The sequence below is a fragment of the Thunnus thynnus genome, chromosome 24, assembly GCF_963924715.1.
Source record: "Thunnus thynnus chromosome 24, fThuThy2.1, whole genome shotgun sequence".
NCBI classification, from domain to species: domain Eukaryota; kingdom Metazoa; phylum Chordata; class Actinopteri; order Scombriformes; family Scombridae; genus Thunnus; species Thunnus thynnus.
The window spans coordinates 5,504,013-5,525,302 of NC_089540.1; the positions used below are offsets into that span (position 1 = coordinate 5,504,013).

General features: G+C 39.9%; 2 protein-coding genes and 1 long non-coding RNA gene across 5 annotated transcripts; 2 read left to right on the top strand and 1 right to left on the bottom strand.

Annotated features, from left to right (window-relative positions):
* Positions 1 to 365: 365 nt before the first annotated feature.
* On the bottom strand, positions 366 to 5,444 carry LOC137176943 (zinc finger protein 16-like). Its single transcript, XM_067582982.1, has 2 exons — positions 5,268 to 5,444; positions 366 to 3,110 (listed from the first exon to the last, which is right to left on the bottom strand). Exon 2 carries the CDS (start codon positions 2,795 to 2,797, stop codon positions 530 to 532), a length of 2,268 nt encoding a protein of 755 aa, XP_067439083.1. The 5' UTR covers positions 2,798 to 3,110; positions 5,268 to 5,444; the 3' UTR covers positions 366 to 529.
* gckr (glucokinase (hexokinase 4) regulator) lies at positions 4,107 to 19,756 on the top strand. Of its 3 annotated transcripts, none has more exons than XM_067582984.1 (20): positions 4,107 to 4,251; positions 10,925 to 10,985; positions 11,189 to 11,338; positions 11,459 to 11,527; positions 11,623 to 11,691; positions 11,927 to 12,000; positions 12,380 to 12,446; positions 12,540 to 12,593; positions 12,687 to 12,781; positions 12,932 to 13,037; positions 13,185 to 13,303; positions 15,536 to 15,634; positions 16,108 to 16,205; positions 16,423 to 16,499; positions 17,444 to 17,540; positions 17,613 to 17,719; positions 17,802 to 17,879; positions 18,232 to 18,372; positions 18,810 to 18,944; positions 19,037 to 19,756. In XM_067582984.1, the coding sequence occupies exons 1-20, from the start codon at positions 4,139 to 4,141 to the stop codon at positions 19,148 to 19,150; spliced, it is 1,923 nt and encodes a 640-aa protein (XP_067439085.1). In that variant the 5' UTR covers positions 4,107 to 4,138; the 3' UTR covers positions 19,151 to 19,756. The 3 variants fall into 3 exon arrangements, with proteins under 3 accessions (XP_067439085.1, XP_067439087.1, XP_067439084.1); XM_067582986.1 differs by having other exon boundaries at positions 4,110 to 4,251; positions 10,821 to 10,985; positions 18,229 to 18,372; XM_067582983.1 differs by having other exon boundaries at positions 4,110 to 4,251; positions 18,229 to 18,372.
* Positions 4,277 to 8,926, top strand: LOC137176950 (uncharacterized). Its single transcript, XR_010925902.1, has 4 exons — positions 4,277 to 4,925; positions 7,701 to 7,868; positions 7,957 to 8,030; positions 8,362 to 8,926. It is a non-coding gene; the product is annotated as an uncharacterized lncRNA (long non-coding RNA).
* Positions 19,757 to 21,290: the final 1,534 nt, after the last annotated feature.

The following is a 21,290-nucleotide window of genomic DNA, read 5'->3' on the forward strand; positions in this document are numbered from 1 at the left end:
TCTCTACAATCTCACATAGGAGTCTAACATTTGAATCATCTTAAACAATATCTGAAAAAACACAAAACAAGAGGACTCAGAAACCCCCAAATATCACCAAACCCTCATTGTTAAGAAAGCACTTAGTGAGAAAGCTTTCCAAAGTGGACTAACTCTTTCCCTGGAGGATAAACTTGAGTTTTGATGTGTTTTAGCTTAATAAAATTCTGAAAAAACTTTATTGTGGGTTTATTTGCATCCTGGTATGTTCTAAAGAACAACAAAAGAGGAATTTCTAACTGTTTACTGTGTATCATTTGCACATGGTGAAATCATGTTAACAACTATTCAGGACATGCGTATAATTAAAGGCCATTAAGACTGAATGCAAGGGTGATTTTGCTTTATTTTTGTCATTTGGTAACGAATACATTAAAAAAAAACCTGGGACAATCAGCATGTAACAGATCCCTTTTGAGTAAACTCTTTGTTTTAAAGTGTAAAAAACATGTACAAGCTATGGATAAACCAGAGTTGCGTCGGTACTTTGTCATTTCAAGGGCTTCTTCCATTGTTTAGTTTTTGTCTTGTTTTTAAGTTGATGCCATATATAAGCAGAGGGTCTAAAAAACAGTTGTCCACAGTCACATGTAAAGGGTATTTTACACTTTCCCGAAGAATTGGATTTCTTCCGCGATTTGCCCTCCATGTGCTCAGCTAAGAGTTTTGCTCCTGTGAAACTCTCCCCACAGCTGACACAGATGTAGCTCATGGCCTCCGCATGCTGAACACAATGTCGCAGGAGGTGTAGCCGGTGCTTAAAGGCTCTGCCGCACTGGCACCGGTGTGAGCGCTGGCCTCGGTGGAGGTAGCGGTGGCTGATGATGTAGGAGGGCTGCCGTAAGATGGCGCCGCACTGCCTGCAGGGGTAAGAGGCCTTGGAACGCCAGTCTGTGTTCATACGCTTCATCAAAGCCACGTTGCGGCTGTCATTCTCAAAAAGGGCCATAATGGTAGGAATTGGTGGGGAGGCAGGGTGAGCGACTGGGGTGGCTGGAGTTGAGTCAGTAGCACTGGGAGGGAGAAATAATGGCGCAGAAAGACATGAAGGCTGGTTGGTCGGCTGACCTGATCTGACAGGTGCAGCAGCAGAAGTCATGCATATCTGGGCTTGGGGTATGCTTGTGTGGGAGGAGGATGTTGTATGAGAGGAAGGGCTGGACTTCACAACAGTGGACAGGGATCCAGCATAGGTTTGGCCGACAGAGAGCTTTACATTAACAACCTGTCTGACTGCATTGGGATTTTGACACGTAGCAGTGCTGTAGACCAGGACGCGCCCAGAACTACTAGTGGCTGACTGGGCAGCTGTGCTAGAGACACGTGGTAATAAAAGCTTTTTATTAGTCAGCGCAAATGGATTGGTAATAACGCGGAACTTGGAGCTTACCACTGACGCGTGAAATCTAGTGACATGATTTAACAAAGTTTTCTCACAGGTAAAAAAAGCATTGCATCTCTTACATTCTTTTGGCATCGACTCAGAGCAAAAGAAGACGAAAGGCATGTTGCGCCCCTTGGGACACTGGTGGTCATCGTACAAGTTCTCGTCAAAGAAAACCTGGCCACAGATTTCACAGGAATACAAAGACATGTAGTGTTGTTTAAGAGACGTCTCCGTTGGGAGAAGCGTCTTGCACAGTGAACACTGATATTTTATCATTATACGACTACAGTGCCGCAAATGGAGCTTAAGTGACCTAAATGGCCCTCTGCCACATGTAGAACAAACTGAACTATCAAGATTAGGGAGGGTTGTTGGGGTTATTTTAGAGAGTGGATTGTTGGAAGAGTCACTGGAACAGTTAGTTGCACTTGAATCTGAGCCACTATCTGATTCTGAATTATATTCTGGATCATCACGCATGTCTGGAGGTTTAGAGTGCGTTTCATCCTCGTCGTCAGTGTCAGAGCTCGTTGAATCATCTGCCTTCTCCCATTCTAGATCATTTGGACACATGCCTGCGGGTTTAGAGTGTGGTTCATCCTCGTCGTCAGAGTCAGAGCTCGTTGAATCATCTGCCTTCGCCTGACTAGTTTCATGGGGACTTTCCATGTCAATATTTTTATCATCTTCACACACTATACACTCCATGTTATTTCGAGATGTGGCAGGCCTCATCTGGATTCTTTCTCGATGCAGCGATTCTGACTCTGAGTCACGGAGCACTGAGTCTGTGCTTTGCTGTGCAGTCACCTCATTAGCAAGGCTGTCACTGTTCTGACTCTGATATATGACTGAGGAAGTCAAAGAGGGAGCTTCTTGAAATGGCACTTCTTGAAACGTTGTGAGAAATTTTTGTCTTGTAGCACGAGCTGCCTGCACTCTGGCATGTTTGGCTCTTGTTCCTACGGGATCTTCTTCTATTTGTCTTTGTCTGCTAGCTGCCTGCACTCTAGCATGTTTGGCTCTAGTTCCTACAGGATCTTTTCTAATATTTTTTTGGTTGGTAGCAGCCTGCTCCATAGCATGTTTTCGTCTGAATGCAATTGGATCTTGCAGTAACTGCCGTCGCCTGTAATTAGCCTGAGCTTCAGAATGTTTGGATTTTAGTTTTTCCCTGGCTTGTTTTCGTAAAGAATCCATGTCAAAATGGATTTGGCACGTTTTAGATTTCTGCAAGTGTATTAGCAAATTTCTACACTGCTTATGACAGATCTTGCACACATTCTGCATACTTTCAATACACTGATCATATAGATCATCTGTTGCGTGGTCCTCTTCCTCCTTTGTTTTCTTGAGTAAATATATAGGCATTTTATATTGCTTTTGTTTGTCTCTACCAAATCAATTGTAATTTAGTGTAAGCTGTAAACTGGTGTTGGGGCTTTTGGGCCCAAGAGTTTGAATTCAGAATCCAGAATTTCCTGATGCTTAAGGAAGGTACGTGGGGTTCAGAACTCTCTTGATTGAACCTCAAAACATAGCAGGCTATCATTTCCTGCCTCTCGGGTCTTTCAAACTGGGCAAAGATCCTCAGGAACGGGGGTCTTCAGCAGCTCATCTACATATGGGTCAGGGTCCTGGAAAACCTTCTCACAGACGAGGTCCAACAGTTCATCCATATAATCTGTCATACAAAAAAGAAAAAGATTATGTATACTCTGTACAACAACCCAATAGCTCTGTTGCAGTACATTTATTTATTTTACCTGATTTTTAGTATTTATATTGTTTTTATTATTAGGTTTATCTATTATGTAAGCCATTTAAAGACAACAATTACTTAATATATTATTTATTTGTCACCTCTATAATGGCTGTTTTCAATAAAAGCTTGTAAAGTGTTAAGTTACCACTGATGAAAACATTTCCTGCTGCTGCTTCATATTTAAAGCTTTCCAATGACAACCTAATGGAAGTCTTGTCTTCACATTAGCTAACTAGCAGCAGGCAGGAAGTCAGTGAATGAGTTAGTGGAGACAAGCAATGTATTCGGTTACTTCATACTACCGACGAAAGCAGTATGCACTTCATACTGTTTTTCATAGCAGGGTGCAAAATTAACTTCATTTTTCACTGGCCAAATGGCTTGTGTATGTTCAAATTTTACCAGCCACTCACTAGATTATGATTGTTTTTTTTGGCTGGTGAGTGACGCAAATCTACCAGCCACTTGCATATTTTACCAGCATTTGGCTTGTGGCTGGTGTTACTTTTGCGCCCTGTTTCATGTCATGTCTATTGTTCATCTATTTTGGAGTGACAGGAAAAGGTTGCCTGTTTTCTCAAAATCCGAATAGTGTTGGATTTTTCTATCTTTCATTTATGTCCATTACTCACTTTTGCTCCTCTAAAGTGAGGCAAAAAGTTATGTTAGGTCATGTCTTCCTATTTGGATTTGTAAATCTGAACCCATGATTTGAAAGTTTTTGTTGTTTAATAAATTCTGAATGAATGCTTTACAATTTATACTTTGATTCTTTCATAAATTAAATAAATAAATAAGCAAGCAAGTAAGTAAATAATTATAGTGTGCATATTAATTATATTTTTGTCATTGTTCAACACAGGCAATTTAGTTAGAGGCATTAAATATATGACAATTGAATAGAAAGAAAACGGCGCTTTGCAGGGGGGACGTTTTTCTGGCTTATTATGGTCTTTGATGATACATTAAACGCTTTCAGTCCAAAATGGCGAAGGCGTAGCTCTGCTGCTGCGCACAGATGTTGCAATGGAACGACCAGTTGGTTTCACTTCATAACAATGTAAGTTCTTTGAGTATACTGGAGATCCCGGTATTTTGGGCATTTTGCCGATTTTGCTTTTGTTTGCATATTACATACATGCTACATTTGGGCCAAATCAGTACGTACTACTAGTATAGTAATATTAGGTGGTTTCTTGTTAGTAAAAAAAAAATGTTCATGGCAGCGTAATATGGTAACAAACAACAGAACAAACGGGAGCGGATCAAAAACGAAAACATGACCAAATATACTTGTTAAAACAGAGAGAATGAAGTGAGAATGAGGAAGGAAGTGCCTGTCTCCAAAAACAAGTCGGCGTCATACGAAAACATGACCAAATATAACTAAGTTATATCGGAATGAAAGTAAAAGATTTGTGAACCTGAAATGTTGTCCGGGATGAAATGTGTAATATGTATTGAATTAAGTGTTAAATTGAATTTAAAACTTCTCCATGCCTGAAATCAGGCATGTTGCCTGAGAACTTTGAGACAAACCAGGCTGCAGGCGGCGCTGTGCGTCACACGTCTGACAGGAAGTGAGATCGAATCACAACATAGCGAAGATCCGCTGCAGAAGCTAACCGGCTAGCAGCACAGATCAACACAAACACCGGGAGGTTCCGTTTTTCTGGAAACAAACTGCTTCTCACCAGGCTGCAGAGCACCGACTCTCCGCTGAGATGCCTGAAGGTAAGCTGCAGTCCCACAAGTCTATTAGCGATTTATGAGATGTTAGAGACTTATTAGCACGCTAACACGCCGTTAGCCTGCTAGCCTGAGCTAGCTGTTAGCTGAAGTCAGCACAGACACAGCACTTCTTAATCTTGACATAATATACAACATATGTAGGTCTACCAGCTAATCCTAACATCAGTGATTGTCCGACCAATGAGAATTTGGTCGGACAAGAGCATATCGATCAACCGACCAGATGTTCCGGTGTCAACCTTGCAGCCGTATTGTTCATGAAAGCTAAAGCACAGTCGTGTAACATATACTTCACCATCACTGCTAATGAAGCATTTCACTTACCGTAGTGACAGACAAAACGGTCTGGTCGATGAATTCAGAAGTCTTTAGTCTTCAGATAGTAGTGTCCAAGAGCAGCAAAATATTCCTTTGTTTGTGTGCGAGCAGCCTTTAGTGTCCAAGAATAGCAAAGAATTCAGTTCTTAGTGTGCCATAAATTAGGACTCAGCTGCAGTAAATGAGAGGAGCCGCTGTAAACGCCCCCCGAGGACGTAATAGAAAGCTATTCGCGCCGATTCATTTTGAAAGAGCAACGTCCAATGGGGAAACTCCAACACTCAGGCGACCAATGGTGTGTAACTTCATCACTCACTCACTCACTCACTCAGTCTTTTTTTGTTGTTCAACTTTATTGAGTAAATTGAATTCATACAATACATGGATTATGCCTGTTCCAGACAGTTTTTCATTATAATCATTACTGTAGGCTAAATATACGTCCCAGTATAAAATAATATAAAAATAAATTAAATTGTACAACAAATAACAAAATGTAGGGAAAGGAAAGAAGAATAATGAAAACAAAAACGTTCAGGATCCGCTTTACAACTGGAGTAAATTTAAAATGTCTAAATAATCTACTAGGGGATTTGTCCAAGTGTAAACAATTATTATCCATCTCCTCAAGCATTATTATATTTTTGAACTCTCAATCAATTGTGGGAATCTTATCTTTAATCAGTTCAAAAAACGTTAAGAGGTCATGATCAGAGTATGACGCTCCATACAAACGACTATAGAAGGAGAAGATTTCATTAGTAAGTGTTTTGGGATCAGAGCATTCTTAATTTTCAGTTAACAATGTTTTGATGGCATTTCTCTCGACGTTTTTTTTTCTAGTTTGCTAAAATAGCAATTGTTTTGTTCTCCTTCAATCAACTTAGCCTTTGATTGGATATAAGCACCCATAGCTTTGGGGACAAAGATGGCATCAACCTTGTTATGCAAATCCATAATATTCTGTTTGTACTCCTCTGTGGGATTACTTTAATTACAGTTTGTGTTCTCCTAAATTAAATCTTTTTCCTCTTTTCTAGCCATAAGAGCTTTTTCTTTACTGAAGGATACTGAATATTTTATAACCTTATATTTAAAGAATTCCCATTTGTGTACATATAATTGAATTTCAGGGATGTTTAAAGACTCTGATGTTCTGACACTAATTTTCATCTTTCAATCTATTTGAATTAAATTTCCAAAAACTGTTGTTATTTCTGCAAGTATTAATTGGTTTCTGTTCCAAATGTATTAGACTGTGTTCTGTTAAAGAGGCAATATCCATTGATAAATCAGAGACAGACTGTGATAAATTATATGAAAGTAACCAATAATCAATTATAGACTTACATGTTCTATCTGATTTAAATCAAGAGTACTGTAATACTTCTTGACTCTCCATTTATCCTCTAAACTCTGTGTTACAAAAGTCCATGATGGTTTTGTTTAAGTGATGTGTGTCAAACCTTGATGGGCACCCGTCCTTCTATTCATCTCGACAGAGAACTGTAATTGTAGACAGTAGAGTTCGTATAATACACCAATGAGTAGAATGAGTTTTACAAGGTTGCTCTTGAATCAAGCTTTGTTTTTTTATTGGAAGGAAAATAGGATACTCCTTACTCGCTGAAACAATACTGCATACAGTGAATATATGTATGTCTTTAAGAAACCTGACATCCCAGGATGTGATTAAAAGCAAATTACTTTTGAGGTTAACAAAAAGCAGCAGAACTAAGCAAGAAAAACATGGAAGGAATATCGATGTCGAGTATTGGTCTCTCTTCCTTCATACAGTAAAATATAAAGTATGTCGAGGGTACGTGCATGGTCTCTAAAGTGGTGTTACCACCAGTATCAACCTTATGTTTCATAATGACTTCATCTACCAGACCCAATGAGATGCGTTTGATATGTAACAAACACACTTTCACGCGGGTGGAGTTGCTGCCAGTGCGTCGAAATTTGCCAACCGTTCCCAAACAGGTCTATCTGCAGACTCACAATATCTACGTGATACACTTTACTACATGACACACCCACTTGGTTAGGTTTAGGCATGAGGACAACATCAGGGGGTGTGTCATGTAGTATAGTGAGTGTGTCAGGTAGGTCTGCGAGACAGCAGATAGACCCTTCTCACCATTCCAACGCTGCACAGCAACGGTTAATGCTAAGTTACGTAACAAGTACACCGGCGGAAAACAAAACGTAATGTGATCTACGTTCATTTTTTTAAGCCCTGGAGGCTGAATTTAAATGTTACCACCAGCAGTTAAAATATCTTTATATGTCAACAAGAGTCATTGTCACACGGTAGCTAGCTGAGAGTAAATTTCTTGTTTCAGAGATATTTCAGTGCATGTTACACTATCTGTAGCTCCCTTCTGCTAACATGAACCAGCTAGCTGACCATTGACATCTGTTGTCCTGCTGTAGTGTGTCGTTATTATCGACGACATGTCAGAGTCCGGCCACAGTCAGCCCAGGATGTACAAACCGGGACGCAGGAGGAGGTGACGCCAGGGTGAGAGGGATGCTGGTCCTCCGGGGCAAAACCTGTCTGGACCCAGCTGGGACCAAGAATACCAACTGAGAGAACAAAGGGTAACACAAAAACCTATTCTAGTCTGCGTTGTCGGTGACTGCTGGTGTAACTTTTGAACTTTAAGTCACTTTGATTTGTCTGTTGAAGATGGGAGCAAGGATCCACCAGGCCCCCTCATACAGAAGACCCCCATCATCCTGGCAAAGCCCTCTGGGTAAAAGGTACGTTAGCTTGTCTCAGGTATGAAACTCCTTTTGTAATTGTCTTTATTGAACACAAACAATAATTCAAGACACGTAGTCAAAGCTTTTACGTCTACAACAAAGGTTATATGTTTTTACTTATCTTATTATGAGAATATGAAATGCAAACAATATTCTTTGTTTCAGTTTATGAGTGTAGTTGATTGTGGAGCTGTTGTTTTTAAGGATTTAAGGATATGTTGCAGTACTTGAGGGTAGGACAAAATGAAATAATTGTTAGCTGCAGCTTAAAAACACAGTGGTTTCATCAAGGTGAACAGTTGTGTTATAAATTTGCTGTGTTTTACAGGTTTCACTATGCAGCTCGTATCTGGGATGGGGTTAAAGAAGTCCTCGGCCCTCTCCGAATATAGCCGCCTCCCGTGCTAACACCAGGGTTGATCTGCTTCTGTATAGCAGTGCGACCTCGCCTGTTCAAAAATCAAGCCTCATAATGAAAAATGTGGCTGTGGAAATGGAGGCTGTCGTTTGCACCCTGCAGGAGGGACAAGTGAAACTGGAAACCCGGTTGGTGGTGAAGAGAGCGGACTCTTGGAGCTCCATGTCAGATTGTTGCCTATCCCTGTCCTCAGGAAATGTGATGTTCAACAGGCACAGCTGCACCCTGTACAGCAGCGGTGGGAACGAGAGAGACCAGTTGTCTGCACATGTCTAAGCAAGATGGGATACTTTTTTTTTTCTAAGCCGTTATTGACTATGTGATGTTGTAACTACAGTTTTTTTGTAGATGGTGCAGATGTATTTCATGAGATGCAAAAAAAAAAAATAAGACCGTAACCATAATCAGTTATTTTTTATTTTCTTGAAAGCATCTTTTAAATACTCAGAAATAAAAGGAAACACCAGTGAAAAGATTTTGAGTGTGGTTCTTCATCAACAGGGTGTTTTTTTTTTTATTGCACAGATTTGTTTCAGTCTTCTCTTAAAGGTCAAGTGCCCACTGGCCCACTGTAATCCTTTCACAAGTCACAACACATTACACTTTGATATTTACATTAACACTATAACTGTTAACAGGCAAAAGGAAACATTGCCACAGACAAACTGATGTGGTGTAGCTTGCAGTTCTGCTAAAAGACAAAGTGTCGTAACTTGATGCTTAAACCAAACTTTTGATTTTCAATTTTTTTGCTCCTTGCGATTTGTCAACAAGTAGGAACACTGTTGAGAATGATACGGAGGGTCTGCAGCTACTTTGAAATCAAAGGACCTTTCATGGTTTGGTTCCAAGGTCAATGTGCAGCGCTGCAGCAGAAGAAGGGTTAACTCAAGTCAAGAAGAATTTATTATTTATGAACAGCTTCTATAAAAACAGGTTGAAAACAGTGACTTCAAAGTCACAGGGTTCCTGAGAGGCAAAAGAAAGAGCTTGAACCCCTTCAACTGAGTTATGTATAAATACATTGTCATCGGTTGGTCAATGTGCTGCTGCATCATTCAGTGAGGACAGTGTGTTCAGTTTGTGAAAAATGCAGCAGGCTGACACAGAGGCTGAGGAGGAGGCTCATTCGAGGAGCATTGAAATGGTTTGTCAGATTTCTGCAAAGGCAAAACAAGCAACTTAAGTCTGAATGTACTGCTGGCTGTGTTAAAAACACACACAATGATAAATAAGAAAAATAACTATGATGATGTCCTGTGCATCTCTGCCTCTCCACCATCTGTACTGTGGGAAAAGATTATCACTCAGGTTAGTTGAGGCATCAGTTCTGACTGACCAATGAACCCTGTGTTCCTTCAGCTGATTTGATTTAGGTTTAAATGCCTGAAAAAAGTTTTTAAGACAAGCTGACATTCCAACACAGTAAGACTGGAGCCTTAAGGGCCCCTGGAGCTTTGAGGCTCTTAGGCAGTTTCTTGCTTTGTGTATTGTTAACCTGAAGCTGAAGATGCTTTAAAAATGGCTGACATTGGAGGAACAGGATCTCTGTAGTTAATTTCATAGCTCGTCTGAGCCTCAACTCTTTACTAATGTGACCAACTTAGCTTTAAAAGCAGACAGTTATGACACATCTGCGGGCAAAGAGCCAAGGAGGAGCTACATCTTTGACACACAACCCTACACACAGCTCTGGTGTTGCACTGACTCATTAAGAGGTTAACACATAACTGTACTTCAGATGTCAAATATTATTAATAATCAGTGAGAGCCAGTAATGAGTAGTAGAGATGCGTCACTCTACAGAGAGTCACAGGCCTTTACAGAAAATTCATTTCATGGTTTAAAAAAAAAGAGAAGAGGCGACAGGAGTTGTGAAGAATGAGGGGAAGTAATATTAGTCTTTTCTTTGTTGGTGGAACATGAAGTGAAGAATGTCCTCGCCGCTGTGTCACTGACAGTAATTAGCCAGCAGTGATGAGAGACAGCAGTGGGAGTTTGGAGGAGTGAGGCACACTGCAGCAGTTTGACAGTGTCCACTGAAAGCGATGACGCGTATTACTGTAGACTCCACAATCTGTCGGGGTGTATTTATTTTCTCACTGCTGACAATCAATTGGATCTTTTGTGGACTGTAGGATTGAAAAGCATGTTTGAAAATGTTTCACTGTTAAAGGTTTGCTTTTATCGTGCACCAATGCTGCCAGAGTCTTTATTTCTCACTTGTTTCCCATGAAATAGTTGCAAAAATGACCTTTGCGATTAATCCACATGTACACTGTAACTCTGAGTTGGTGTGTGACAGAGAAATATATATTTCTTTTCTCTCTCCAGTCTCAAAGGTCCTTACGTGAACTTTGTCTCTACAGATAAAGCCGAGAACGATATGGTTTTCATTTTGAATCACTGCACCTGACAAAAAGGAAGCAGACTGCATAAAGGGACGTTTCTTGTGACAAACTGTTTTTGGCAGAAAAGGCACAATGGCGGGATCAGACTGGACTTGTGGTCTCTCCACCATGCGTGAATGGGAGGTAAGAGGAAGTTAAAGGGATATCTTCCTGAGAATTAGATGAGAAGATTGATATGGTGTTGATCTTCTTATCTAACACTCTGTAAGAAAGTCTGTAGTTTTAATTTGCATTTGACATTATTACACTGAAGCTTGTCTTGTAGATGTGTTTGAATACAGCCAACATTTTGAATTATTCTTAAATAATTATTTTACGTTTCTCAGTCCCCAGATTATGAACCGTCACTTCCTGTTTCTGAGAAGTCAAACCCCCTGACGCGTGACATCGACAGAGCCTCAGCCAGTCATATGGTGAGGATGTTACAGGCCTGTGACACCCAGATGTTTCAGGAAGAGGCAGGAACCACTTATCAGGTAAAGACCAGGAATCATAATATGTTGTGTCAAATGAAATATACCTAAATGTTTGATAATGAGTAGAAATCAACTTACTGGGACAAACATAAGAGAATAATCATTTGAATGTCATTTTAGAGGCTTTTGAGTGACAAAGTGGTGAAAACCATGATGGAGGTCGCTGAGAGAGTGGCGCTCATCCTCAAGGTACCCTCCCTCTGTCTGTCTGTCTGTCTGTTTGTTTGTTTGATTCATGGTTAGCCAGGCATGAGGTGAAAGTGTGTCTTCTGTTTCTTTAACAGGATCCTCAGGACAGCCTTGTTGTACTGAGTGGATGTGGGACTTCTGGTCGACTGGCTTTCCTTATCGCGGTAAAGTCCTGAAATGCTCCCCACATGATTTAGTCCACTGACACACACCAGACAGACCACAACCACTGTTCAAGTTATCTGCTCTCATAATCAACATAATCTTTCTTGAAACCTACAAAAATATCATTTCATTTTTAGCAGAGTTAATGAAATCTTGAAATCATCTGATGAAATCTCAATTGTTTTATGACTCCACGTGTTATGTATTCATGTGTGTGTGTGTGTGTGTTGTTAGTCAAGTTTCAACAGAGCACTGAGGCAGCTGAAGCAGAGTTCGGTCTATTCATACATCATTGCAGGAGGAGACAGGTGTGTCGGAGCTGTTTTGTTACATGGAACAAGATTACACCTCATATTATTAAAAACACATAACTAGCTGTAAGAAGTTCTGTTATACTATATAATCTTTGAAAGGAAATAACAAAATCTTCCTCTATCAAATGAAAAGTAGAATTCCTAAACAACAAAAGTTAATGTTAATGTTTGCTAACGTTAGCTGTTGTTAGCAACTGCTAATACCAGACCAAGTAAGACTGTAAGACTGCAGCTGCACAACCTCTGAACGTATTGAAGTGAGCAATAGTATGTTTTATTGTTAATGAATTCACATTTTCATTTGTAGGGGGAAGAATGACTTATTTCTTCTTTTAGAAGTTACATGGTCTTTATTTTCTCTTATTTGCTGTAGAGCTCTGCTTTCCTCTCAAGAGGCTCCTGAAGACGACCCCAAACTGGGCATGCTCAGTCTGAAGAAGGTCAGGAACATGGTGTAAAGTGTGTGTGAATTTTGTAGTTTTTTTAGGCAAAACTTCAGCATTTAACCTCTGCATGTTTTTGGTGCCCTGCAGGTCTGTGAGGGGAAGAGGCGGGTCTTGTTCATTGGCATTTCCTGTGGATTATCTGTAAGTCACTCTGATTGGTCAGAATCTGAATTCTGTGTAGGACGGGGATTTTTTTTAGCTGTTTTTGAGTGTGTTTGATACCTGGTCCTTTAGGCTCCATTTGTGGCAGGTCAGCTGGACCTCTGCCTGCAGCACCCTGAGGTCTACACTCCTGTACTGGTTGGCTTCAACCCTGCACATCAGGCCAGGTGTGTGTGTATGTTCACGTACCGTATCCTTGATGTTGTGGCATGTATAGAGTGGTAAATAACCTGAACTGAAGGGTAATTTGGGATGAAATTTGCTTGGGGTTGAAAGAAGTTTATTTTCAACATAAAAACATGTATTTGTGTGTGTAGGGATGAGCCCATACCAGGCTGCACACTCACTTTTCGCAGTGTGGTACAAAGGATGCAGGAGCTTTCCAAAAGTCAGATGGCCTTCCTCATCAACCCATCAGTTGGGGTAAGAACCTCTACACATGCTTTTCCTCTTTATCACTAACTGTTTAATTGCACTGCATTTATGTCAAGTCTCAAAACTAGAGACAAGGGAGCCATGTGTCTACACTTTGTCCAGTAACTCTGTGTCTGTGTGTGTGTTTGTGTTCAGCCAGAAGGCATCAGTGGCTCCTCCAGGATGAAAGGAGGCAGTGCCACTAAGATTCTCCTGGAGGTTATCATGTCTGCTGCTCATGCTGCTGCCTTCTCACACACACCCATCACACACAAGTAAGCATGGTGAAAAGCACTGAAAAGCTGTCACAGTCAGTTAATTGTAAATTAATATACTAACCCTCTTCATTTCTTTAGTTTGCTACTGTTGAAAATGTATGAAATATTTTGATAATAGTTGAACCATCTCACAGTGTCTCATATATGACTTGAGGCTCTAAATGCTGAAGAAACAGGGTACACTGTAATTTCGTGATACTTAAAGGACCAGTGTGTAAGATTTAGGAGGATCCACTGACAGAAATGAAATATCATATTCATAAGTATATGTTAATTTGTGTATAATCACCTGGAAATAAGAATCGCTGTGTTTTCATTACCTTAGAATGAGCCCTTTATATCTACATAGGGAACGGGCCCCCTTCCACGGAGCCCGCCATGTTTCTACAGTAGCCCAGAACGGACAAACCAAACACTGGCTCTAGAGAGGGTCTTTCACGTTTTTCGCGAGTTTCACAGCTACTGTAGATTCTCCTACACGCTTGGAAGAGGAGGGGGAGGGTATTCAGTCGGTTGCAATCTGCAACCTCATCGCTAGATGCTACTAAATCCTACACACTGGTCCTTTAAAAGAAAAGTTTGACATTTTGGGAAATAAGCTTGTTCACTTTGCTGACAAGAGGTAGATGAGAAGACATGACATTAACGTTTGTACGCTAAATATAAAGCACCAATCAGCAGGTGATTAGCTTACGTTAGCTAGCATAAAGAAATGGAAGCAGGGGGAAACAGCTAAAAAAAGGATTGAATGTACAGATTAAATATACACAGCTCACTAATGAAGATACAGTGTCTTCATTAGTGAGCTGATAGGTATATCTTTTGACTTTGGACTGAGCCAGGCTAGCTGTGCCCCTCTGCTTCCAGTCTTTATTCTAGCTAGGCTAAGCTAACTGTCTGCGCCCTAGTTAGCGCACAAATATGGGAGCGGTATTGATCTTCACATCTAACTCTGAGGAAAGTGAGTAAGTGTTTCCCAAAATGTCAAGCTAATTCTTTTAATACTATCATATGAGTGAACAAGTAAACAGAGAATAAAGATGAAAATGCACAACTGTCACACTTCTAGATCCAATTCATTTGGAGACATGAGAATACACAGTATCACATTATAAAACATAGATAGTAGCAAATGTAGTCTGTTTTCCACATTCAGAACTATAATCTAATAATATAGAACTATAATTGTCTGAGCTAGAGCTCAGACAATTAATATGTGACCTAGTATGTGTCATGTTCTGCTTCCTTCTACAATTATACTAAAATGTTCTCAGATCTTTACATATATTTGAAAGACTCTAAAGTACATACAGTTCTGGTATGTAGACAGGATTCATACATCAGGACAGTAGGCTGACTTGAAGATTATAATAGCACTGTGCTTCATCTTACACAACACTGTTGGTGATCTGTCATGACCTGAAGTAATCTCATAGCACCTTCAGTCTGCAGCTCTGCACCCAAAGGTTCAACATGCAGCTTCTTAAGTGCTTCTTTGTGTTGACAGCCATCAGCCTAAAAAACTTGTATCTGGTGTGGACAGGCTTTTCACATTACTAGTGATCTATGCATTCAGGAATGTCAGTGCTGTACATTCACATGAATCAATGTCTCTGCTCTCATTAATGGGAACATTCAGTACACTGCTAGTGAGAGAAGGCGGCACATGTGGCTGCACGTGCATGGCTGCATTAGATAAGGCGGAGAGCTGCTCATGCACATACATCCAATGTGCATCCAAATCTGCATGTTCACCACAGCAGTACTTTGAATAAAATCATATTTTTTTGTTTTATTCCTTTTTTTTTTTTTTTACAATTTATTCTAAACCTAACAGCGTCATAACCGCACCAGTGATGCCCAATCATGTGACTGTAGATGACAGCACAATGCTAGACCATGTAACATTCTTAAAACCCACACACCATTTCTTCAAATGTCCCTGTTTCCCTTTTTTTTCCAGCTGATAGCACAAAAGCTTTTATATGTCTATAATGGCTGACTAACCTAAAGCAGTACAGAAGCTTCTTGTTTTTCTGTTGTGAAGCTGCATTTCCATTGTGTGTTGCTGACATCTAGAGGTCATTGCTTTGTTGGATACTACTGAATATATACGTATACAACATGCACTTTAGATACATCCATGACTAGTCCTCCAAACACATTGTACCTGCCTGTATGACTGAAATATTTGAAGTTATGTCCTTTGTGTTTGTTTTTTTCCAACAGGGGCATCCTGCAGCATTTGAGAGCATATGAGAAAACTCTGGATATCACGTACTCTCAGAGTGAGGGGATAACTGGTCTTGTAGAGGCAGCTGGGCAGAGGTGAAACATCCAGTTTTACCTTTTACTTTAACCTTGGATATTTTATTTAACAAGGCAAACAGACTGCTATCTGGCTTCCTAGCTGTCAGTGAGGGAGAGACCTGACTTATTTCATAAATCATCACAAAAACATGGCGGTAAAAATGACTATAATCACATTAAACTGAACATTTACCACACATACTACCCTCGACAGCACACACACATTAATATCTACAGCAGCGACATCGCTCAGAAGTATATTTGTTGCAAGCTGGAACAGCCTCAGAAATTCTGCAGTGAAACCCAGAATAATGACATTTTTCCAGGTGGATTAGCAGCTGCTAAAGCTTCCAATTATTTAGTGCTACAGTGCTCATCATACAGACAGTATTGCAGCCACCTACGATGATATAGTTGCATTTATATGTTAAATAGTAAAAACAATGACCTATTTTTAACTTACTTGTTCTTCGGTTCTGTATGTGTTTCAGTTTACGCCGTGGGAGGCGTGTGTGTTACCTGGGCTGGGGCTCTCTGGCTGTGCTGGGCCTCATCGACGCCAGTGAGTGTAACCCCACGTTCGGAGCAGGTGAGAGGAGTGTGATGTATTAGTTATCAGCAAAACAACACAGCTTCCTTTTCACCAACATTACAGTAACATGTTTTTCAGGGTGACTAGATTTCAGTGGTTAATAATCACAAATGTATTTTACCAGATTAAGAAAGTATTCTGCAAGAGCCACATCTTTTATATTTGGATGATATGTATCCTTTTGTGTGTGTGTGTGTGTGTGTGTGTGTGTTAGCCTACGAAGATATTCAAGGTTTCGTGAATGGAGGATACAGAGAGCTGAACAACAACGACGGTCCGCTTACTTCACTGGTATGTGAGGGGAAATCTATGAGTCGACATATGCTGCATTTAAACAAAAGAAGCTAATTAGGATTTTTGAACAAGTCATTCTTTCAAATAGAAACACAAAGACTCAAATCTGAAACAATGCACCATTGCATAATCTTTAACAATGAAAAATCTCACATTGTTCAGCAGCTTTAACATTTCTCTGAATGTCTTTTACAGTTGTGCTGTCAGCACTAGCTGACTCAGAAACTGGAGATTTGTCTGTGCGTCTTACAGGACTCTGAAAAAACCCCTTATAAAGCCTTACAAAGTATCAAAATGTCTGAAATCCACTAAAATCCAATTAAAATGAAATAAATCCAGCTTATTTTGTAATAACACATGTGTCTCTGCTGCGTGTGACCTGTAGATTAACCCAGAACAGGATTAGTATAAAATACATCCTACCTGCTTTATGAAACACAGTTGGACTTCATGTCTGTTTTCAATGAATCTGCTTCAGTCTTTGTTATTATACAGCTGGTTGGTCTTAGTCTCCATTGGTTTCCATTTATATCACATAATGAAAATGTATAAATCTCTGCAACTATACATGTACCAACACAAATACATTCTCTCTTCAAAATGTGATTCAGACCATTTTAATGTAGTGTTCTAATGGTGGACTCCGCCACTGGCGATGCAAATTATTATATAGAGTGGTAACTAATGACTATAGGTACATTTAATGGCCATGAATAGTATTAAAAATTGGTTTAGATATGATGAAAATCTTTTCTCAAATAACCTCAAATGAAATTATTCATAACCTAATAAGAAATGACCAAAGTTAAAGTTACTTATTAAGACTTTAACAACTCTCTCTCTCACACACACACACACACACACTATCACACACAGGGATGCTACATAAGCATTTACTTTAAGGAGGTTTTCTATGACTGTCGTGTTTTTTTTTCTTCTAGGGTCCTGAGTTTTGCATAGCACATGAGGATTTTCTGCATCAAGTCCTGCCCTCTCTCAATGACCAGGACACCGTTCTACTTATCTACACACACTCAGGTGAGACAGCATTTCTTAATATTTGGATTCTGTCCAAATGTGCGTGTCTTGATGGCTTTTCTCCATCCACAGATGACGTCAGTGAAGTGGCGAAGGTGGCACGCAGAGTGAGAGAAAAGACATCCAACCTCCATGCAGTTTATCATCAGGTTGATGGAGACACTGCTGCTGCTTTACAAGTCAGTTATCTATCTATCTATCTATCTATCTATCTATCTATCTATAGTCCTAAAATAGTCCTAATTGATGTTTTTGTTGCAGGATGACATCAATAAATTGTGTTTATCCACACTAAAAATCACTTGGCCGTCACCTACTTCAAGGAGCTCGCTACACATGGTACAGCACACACACACACACACACACACATCGATTGAGCCCCTCACTGGAGCATGATAAATGACTGTTTTGCCTCCTATACTCTCTTTTTCTTTGTTTTCCTCCCTCCTTCAATAGTACATTTTGCAGAGCTATAAAGAAATGAACACACACGACAGAGGGAGTGTCTGTCTTTTTAAATGCTACAAGACTAATTTTGTTTTTATTGATCTTCAGTTTTTCTTATTTCTTGTGTTCTGAAGGTCTTGTTTTACATGACAGCTTATTTTTTTTAATGTTTTCATTGTTTCCTCTCAGTCTATCTTACGTAAATGCAGAGGATGGAAAATCAATTCTGCCTCTCTCTCAGCAGTGGGAGCTGTCCACTAAGCTGGTGCTGAATGCTGTGAGCACCGGCGCTCACGTTTTAAAGGGGAAGATTTACCAGAACCACATGATCGATGTGCAGGTCACCAACAGCAAACTCTACCGCAGAGCCACACGTTTACTCCAGGTAGATAAAATCACACTCTTAATGAAGCATAAACATGATTTTAGCCACACAAGTCCTATATGCATGTGTCTTAAATATATGAATATATTTATTCATTAGAGTCTCCTGAGTTCAAACAGGTTTCACCATATTCTGCACAGAGAAACACATAGAAACTAACCAGCACCAGATAAACCAGATAAAGATCTTAATTAAACAAACCCAGTAACTTCTTTGGAAAAGGTTTTCTGTCTTGAGACTGTTTCCAAGCAGTGTTACCTAAATTAAACCACGTCAACATGTACAGTACAAGCTCCTGATCTGTAGCTAAGTCTGACCTCTGACCTGGAGGGTGTGAAATTAAACTTCCTCCCACACAGACAGAAGAACTAGTAGGGTGTTACAGTAAACATTAATAGTTTTGGAGGTGAACTGAGGCAGTCTCCTCCTTCTGCCAGAAGCTGACTGGTCGTCCTGAGTCCCAATGTGAGGAAGCACTTCTGAAGGCCGTCTACCGAGTGGACAAGTTGACTGGGGTCATAACGTCCTCTGACATGACCACACACACACTCACTGCCAGAAACACAACCAAGGTAAAGAGGATAGAATGTGCATAAAGATCAAAAAGACTGAAGATAAATGAAGGAATGGATAGATGGATTATATTTTCTCTCTGTATGTCTAGGTGGTCCCTCTGGCTTTGGTCTGTTTGCTGACTAGTTGCTCTCTCATGGAGGCGGTGTCTCATTTGGAGCAACAGCCAATCGTGAGGGAGGCTGTGGAGGCATGCCTGTCATAATTTGCAAGGCATAATGTCACCGTCAGAAGGAGATGGAAACAGGCAAAGTCTGTACACACATGCAGTACATTATGCATTTAATCAAGCCCCTGTTTCCCCTCCACAGAGAGCTCAGAGTCTTAATGTCTCTTTAATGTCTCAGATAAACAGAAACTGACTATATTTAGTGTTTAAGTATAGTTAGTGTAACTAATCCGAACCCTAACCCAGATGAGTCAAAGGTAAACAAAGTCTGCCGTTGTTGGCTCTTGCTTTGATTATAGGCTAATGTCTTTTACAAGCCAAAAGGTCAATAAACAACCAAACACATCATGACAGTAAGTGGCGGACTTGACACCTCAACACCAGAAAACCTGACCAGAATAACCTGCATATTATACTGTCAATCTGTGCTATAGAAAGGAAAACGCATTTGGGAATAAGTAGTTGCAAATACAGTTATAAAAATTCAATGTAATGCACTTTTTTGGAAGTGACAAGCACAAAAAACAGTGTTGTCCTGATGTATTGACCAAAGCAGCTTTAAAACACCAATACCTGTCTGTCTGTTTACTTTTACTACTGAATAATGAACTAAGTTTTTGATTTAAAAGAAACAAAAACAAATAAACACATCATACTTCATTACTGAATTATATTAAAATGTCTAAAATTGATCATGAGCGGAGGTTTCACTGATATGTGCGTTCTGTAACAGTTTTCTGAAGGTAAAGACACTACCACATTGTCCGCGTGATGTAAGTCAACCTCAATCCCTGTGACTCAACACACACACACACTCACACAGGTACTGGATTAGTGTGACGTGTGAATGTATCTTGAGAGCAGCTGAGCAGCTTTGGAAACACCTTTGGGGCAGAGCCAAAGGCAGGTAGGGAAGCACAGAGTGTTTTTGCTCTGTGCCTCAGGAAGGTAAAGTGCACATCAGATCTGGATCAGAAAGCATTAGCACATAATTCTACTAGACTACTACCACATACTCTATATACATGTACATAGTGACCAATTTGATTGTCAAATACAGTAGTTTAACATTAATTTAAAGTTATCATGAAGCGTCTGTTGCTCCCAATTTAAAAAAATGTGTCTGCATGTTCACACAGCAGAACAATTTGATGTAAAAACATCTTTCAACAGCTGCAGGAAGGCTGGATAGATGACTAGCACACTCTCAAAATACACACTGATTTTATGATTGGGCCAGATGGGGGGTTCATACAAATATTACACTACAACAGAGAGCCCAGGGTTAAAACTACAGGGTTGGTTTCTCAGATTTTCACTTACCCTTAGTGGTACCTATTCATGCTGATATTATTGGTTTTATTTGCTCAGGTTTTGAGACATATGTCACTGAGATTTCTTCTGCCGCGACAATACAAGAAGTAAATGGAATTTAATTTCTGTTAGATAATTTCCAAACTAGGCTCTCAATTTTTTTTTTAACAGGGACCGTTCAGCACTGCGAGTACCACGAATAAAGTTCCAACTGAAGTAATAATTCGACATTTCTCTCTTGCTGAGAGTTAGACGAGATGGTCGATACCACTTTCATGTCTGTATGCTCAAGCCAGCAGGTGGTTAGGAGGGGGAAACAGCTTGCCTGCCTCGGTCTGTGTTGTATCTCATTTGTTTAATCCATATACAAACAGAGATATAAAAATGGTTGTGTGGAGGAGCAGAGTTTTTAAATTTTTGGTTAGAGCCAAATGTGTAGCACAGCAAAAGTAGCTAATTAGCTTATTTAAATGGTGTGTCTATGAGGCAAGTAGTTGAATTAAGAATGAAAGGTTTTCCTGTGCTTCCCATTCTGTACATATTGTGTGTTGGAGTTACTGGTATGTGAATTATTAGGCTTTGGAGTGAGCCAGGCTAGTTGCTTCCAGCCTTTATGCTAAGTTAAGCAAGAGCCTGCTGGCTCTAGCACCAAAGTTAATGCACACACATCAGAATGATATTGATCTTATCTGTCTCTTAGGAAAAACGTGAGGACATGTATGTCCTTCAAAGCTTAGAGACAGATTTTCAAATCCTGCGGGGAAAAAAACTAAACAAAACTACAGTATCTGATTGGCTAAGGTGAGTGAAAAATAAATATATATTTTGCAATTTAGTTGAAATGACCCTTTAGGTGTTTGAT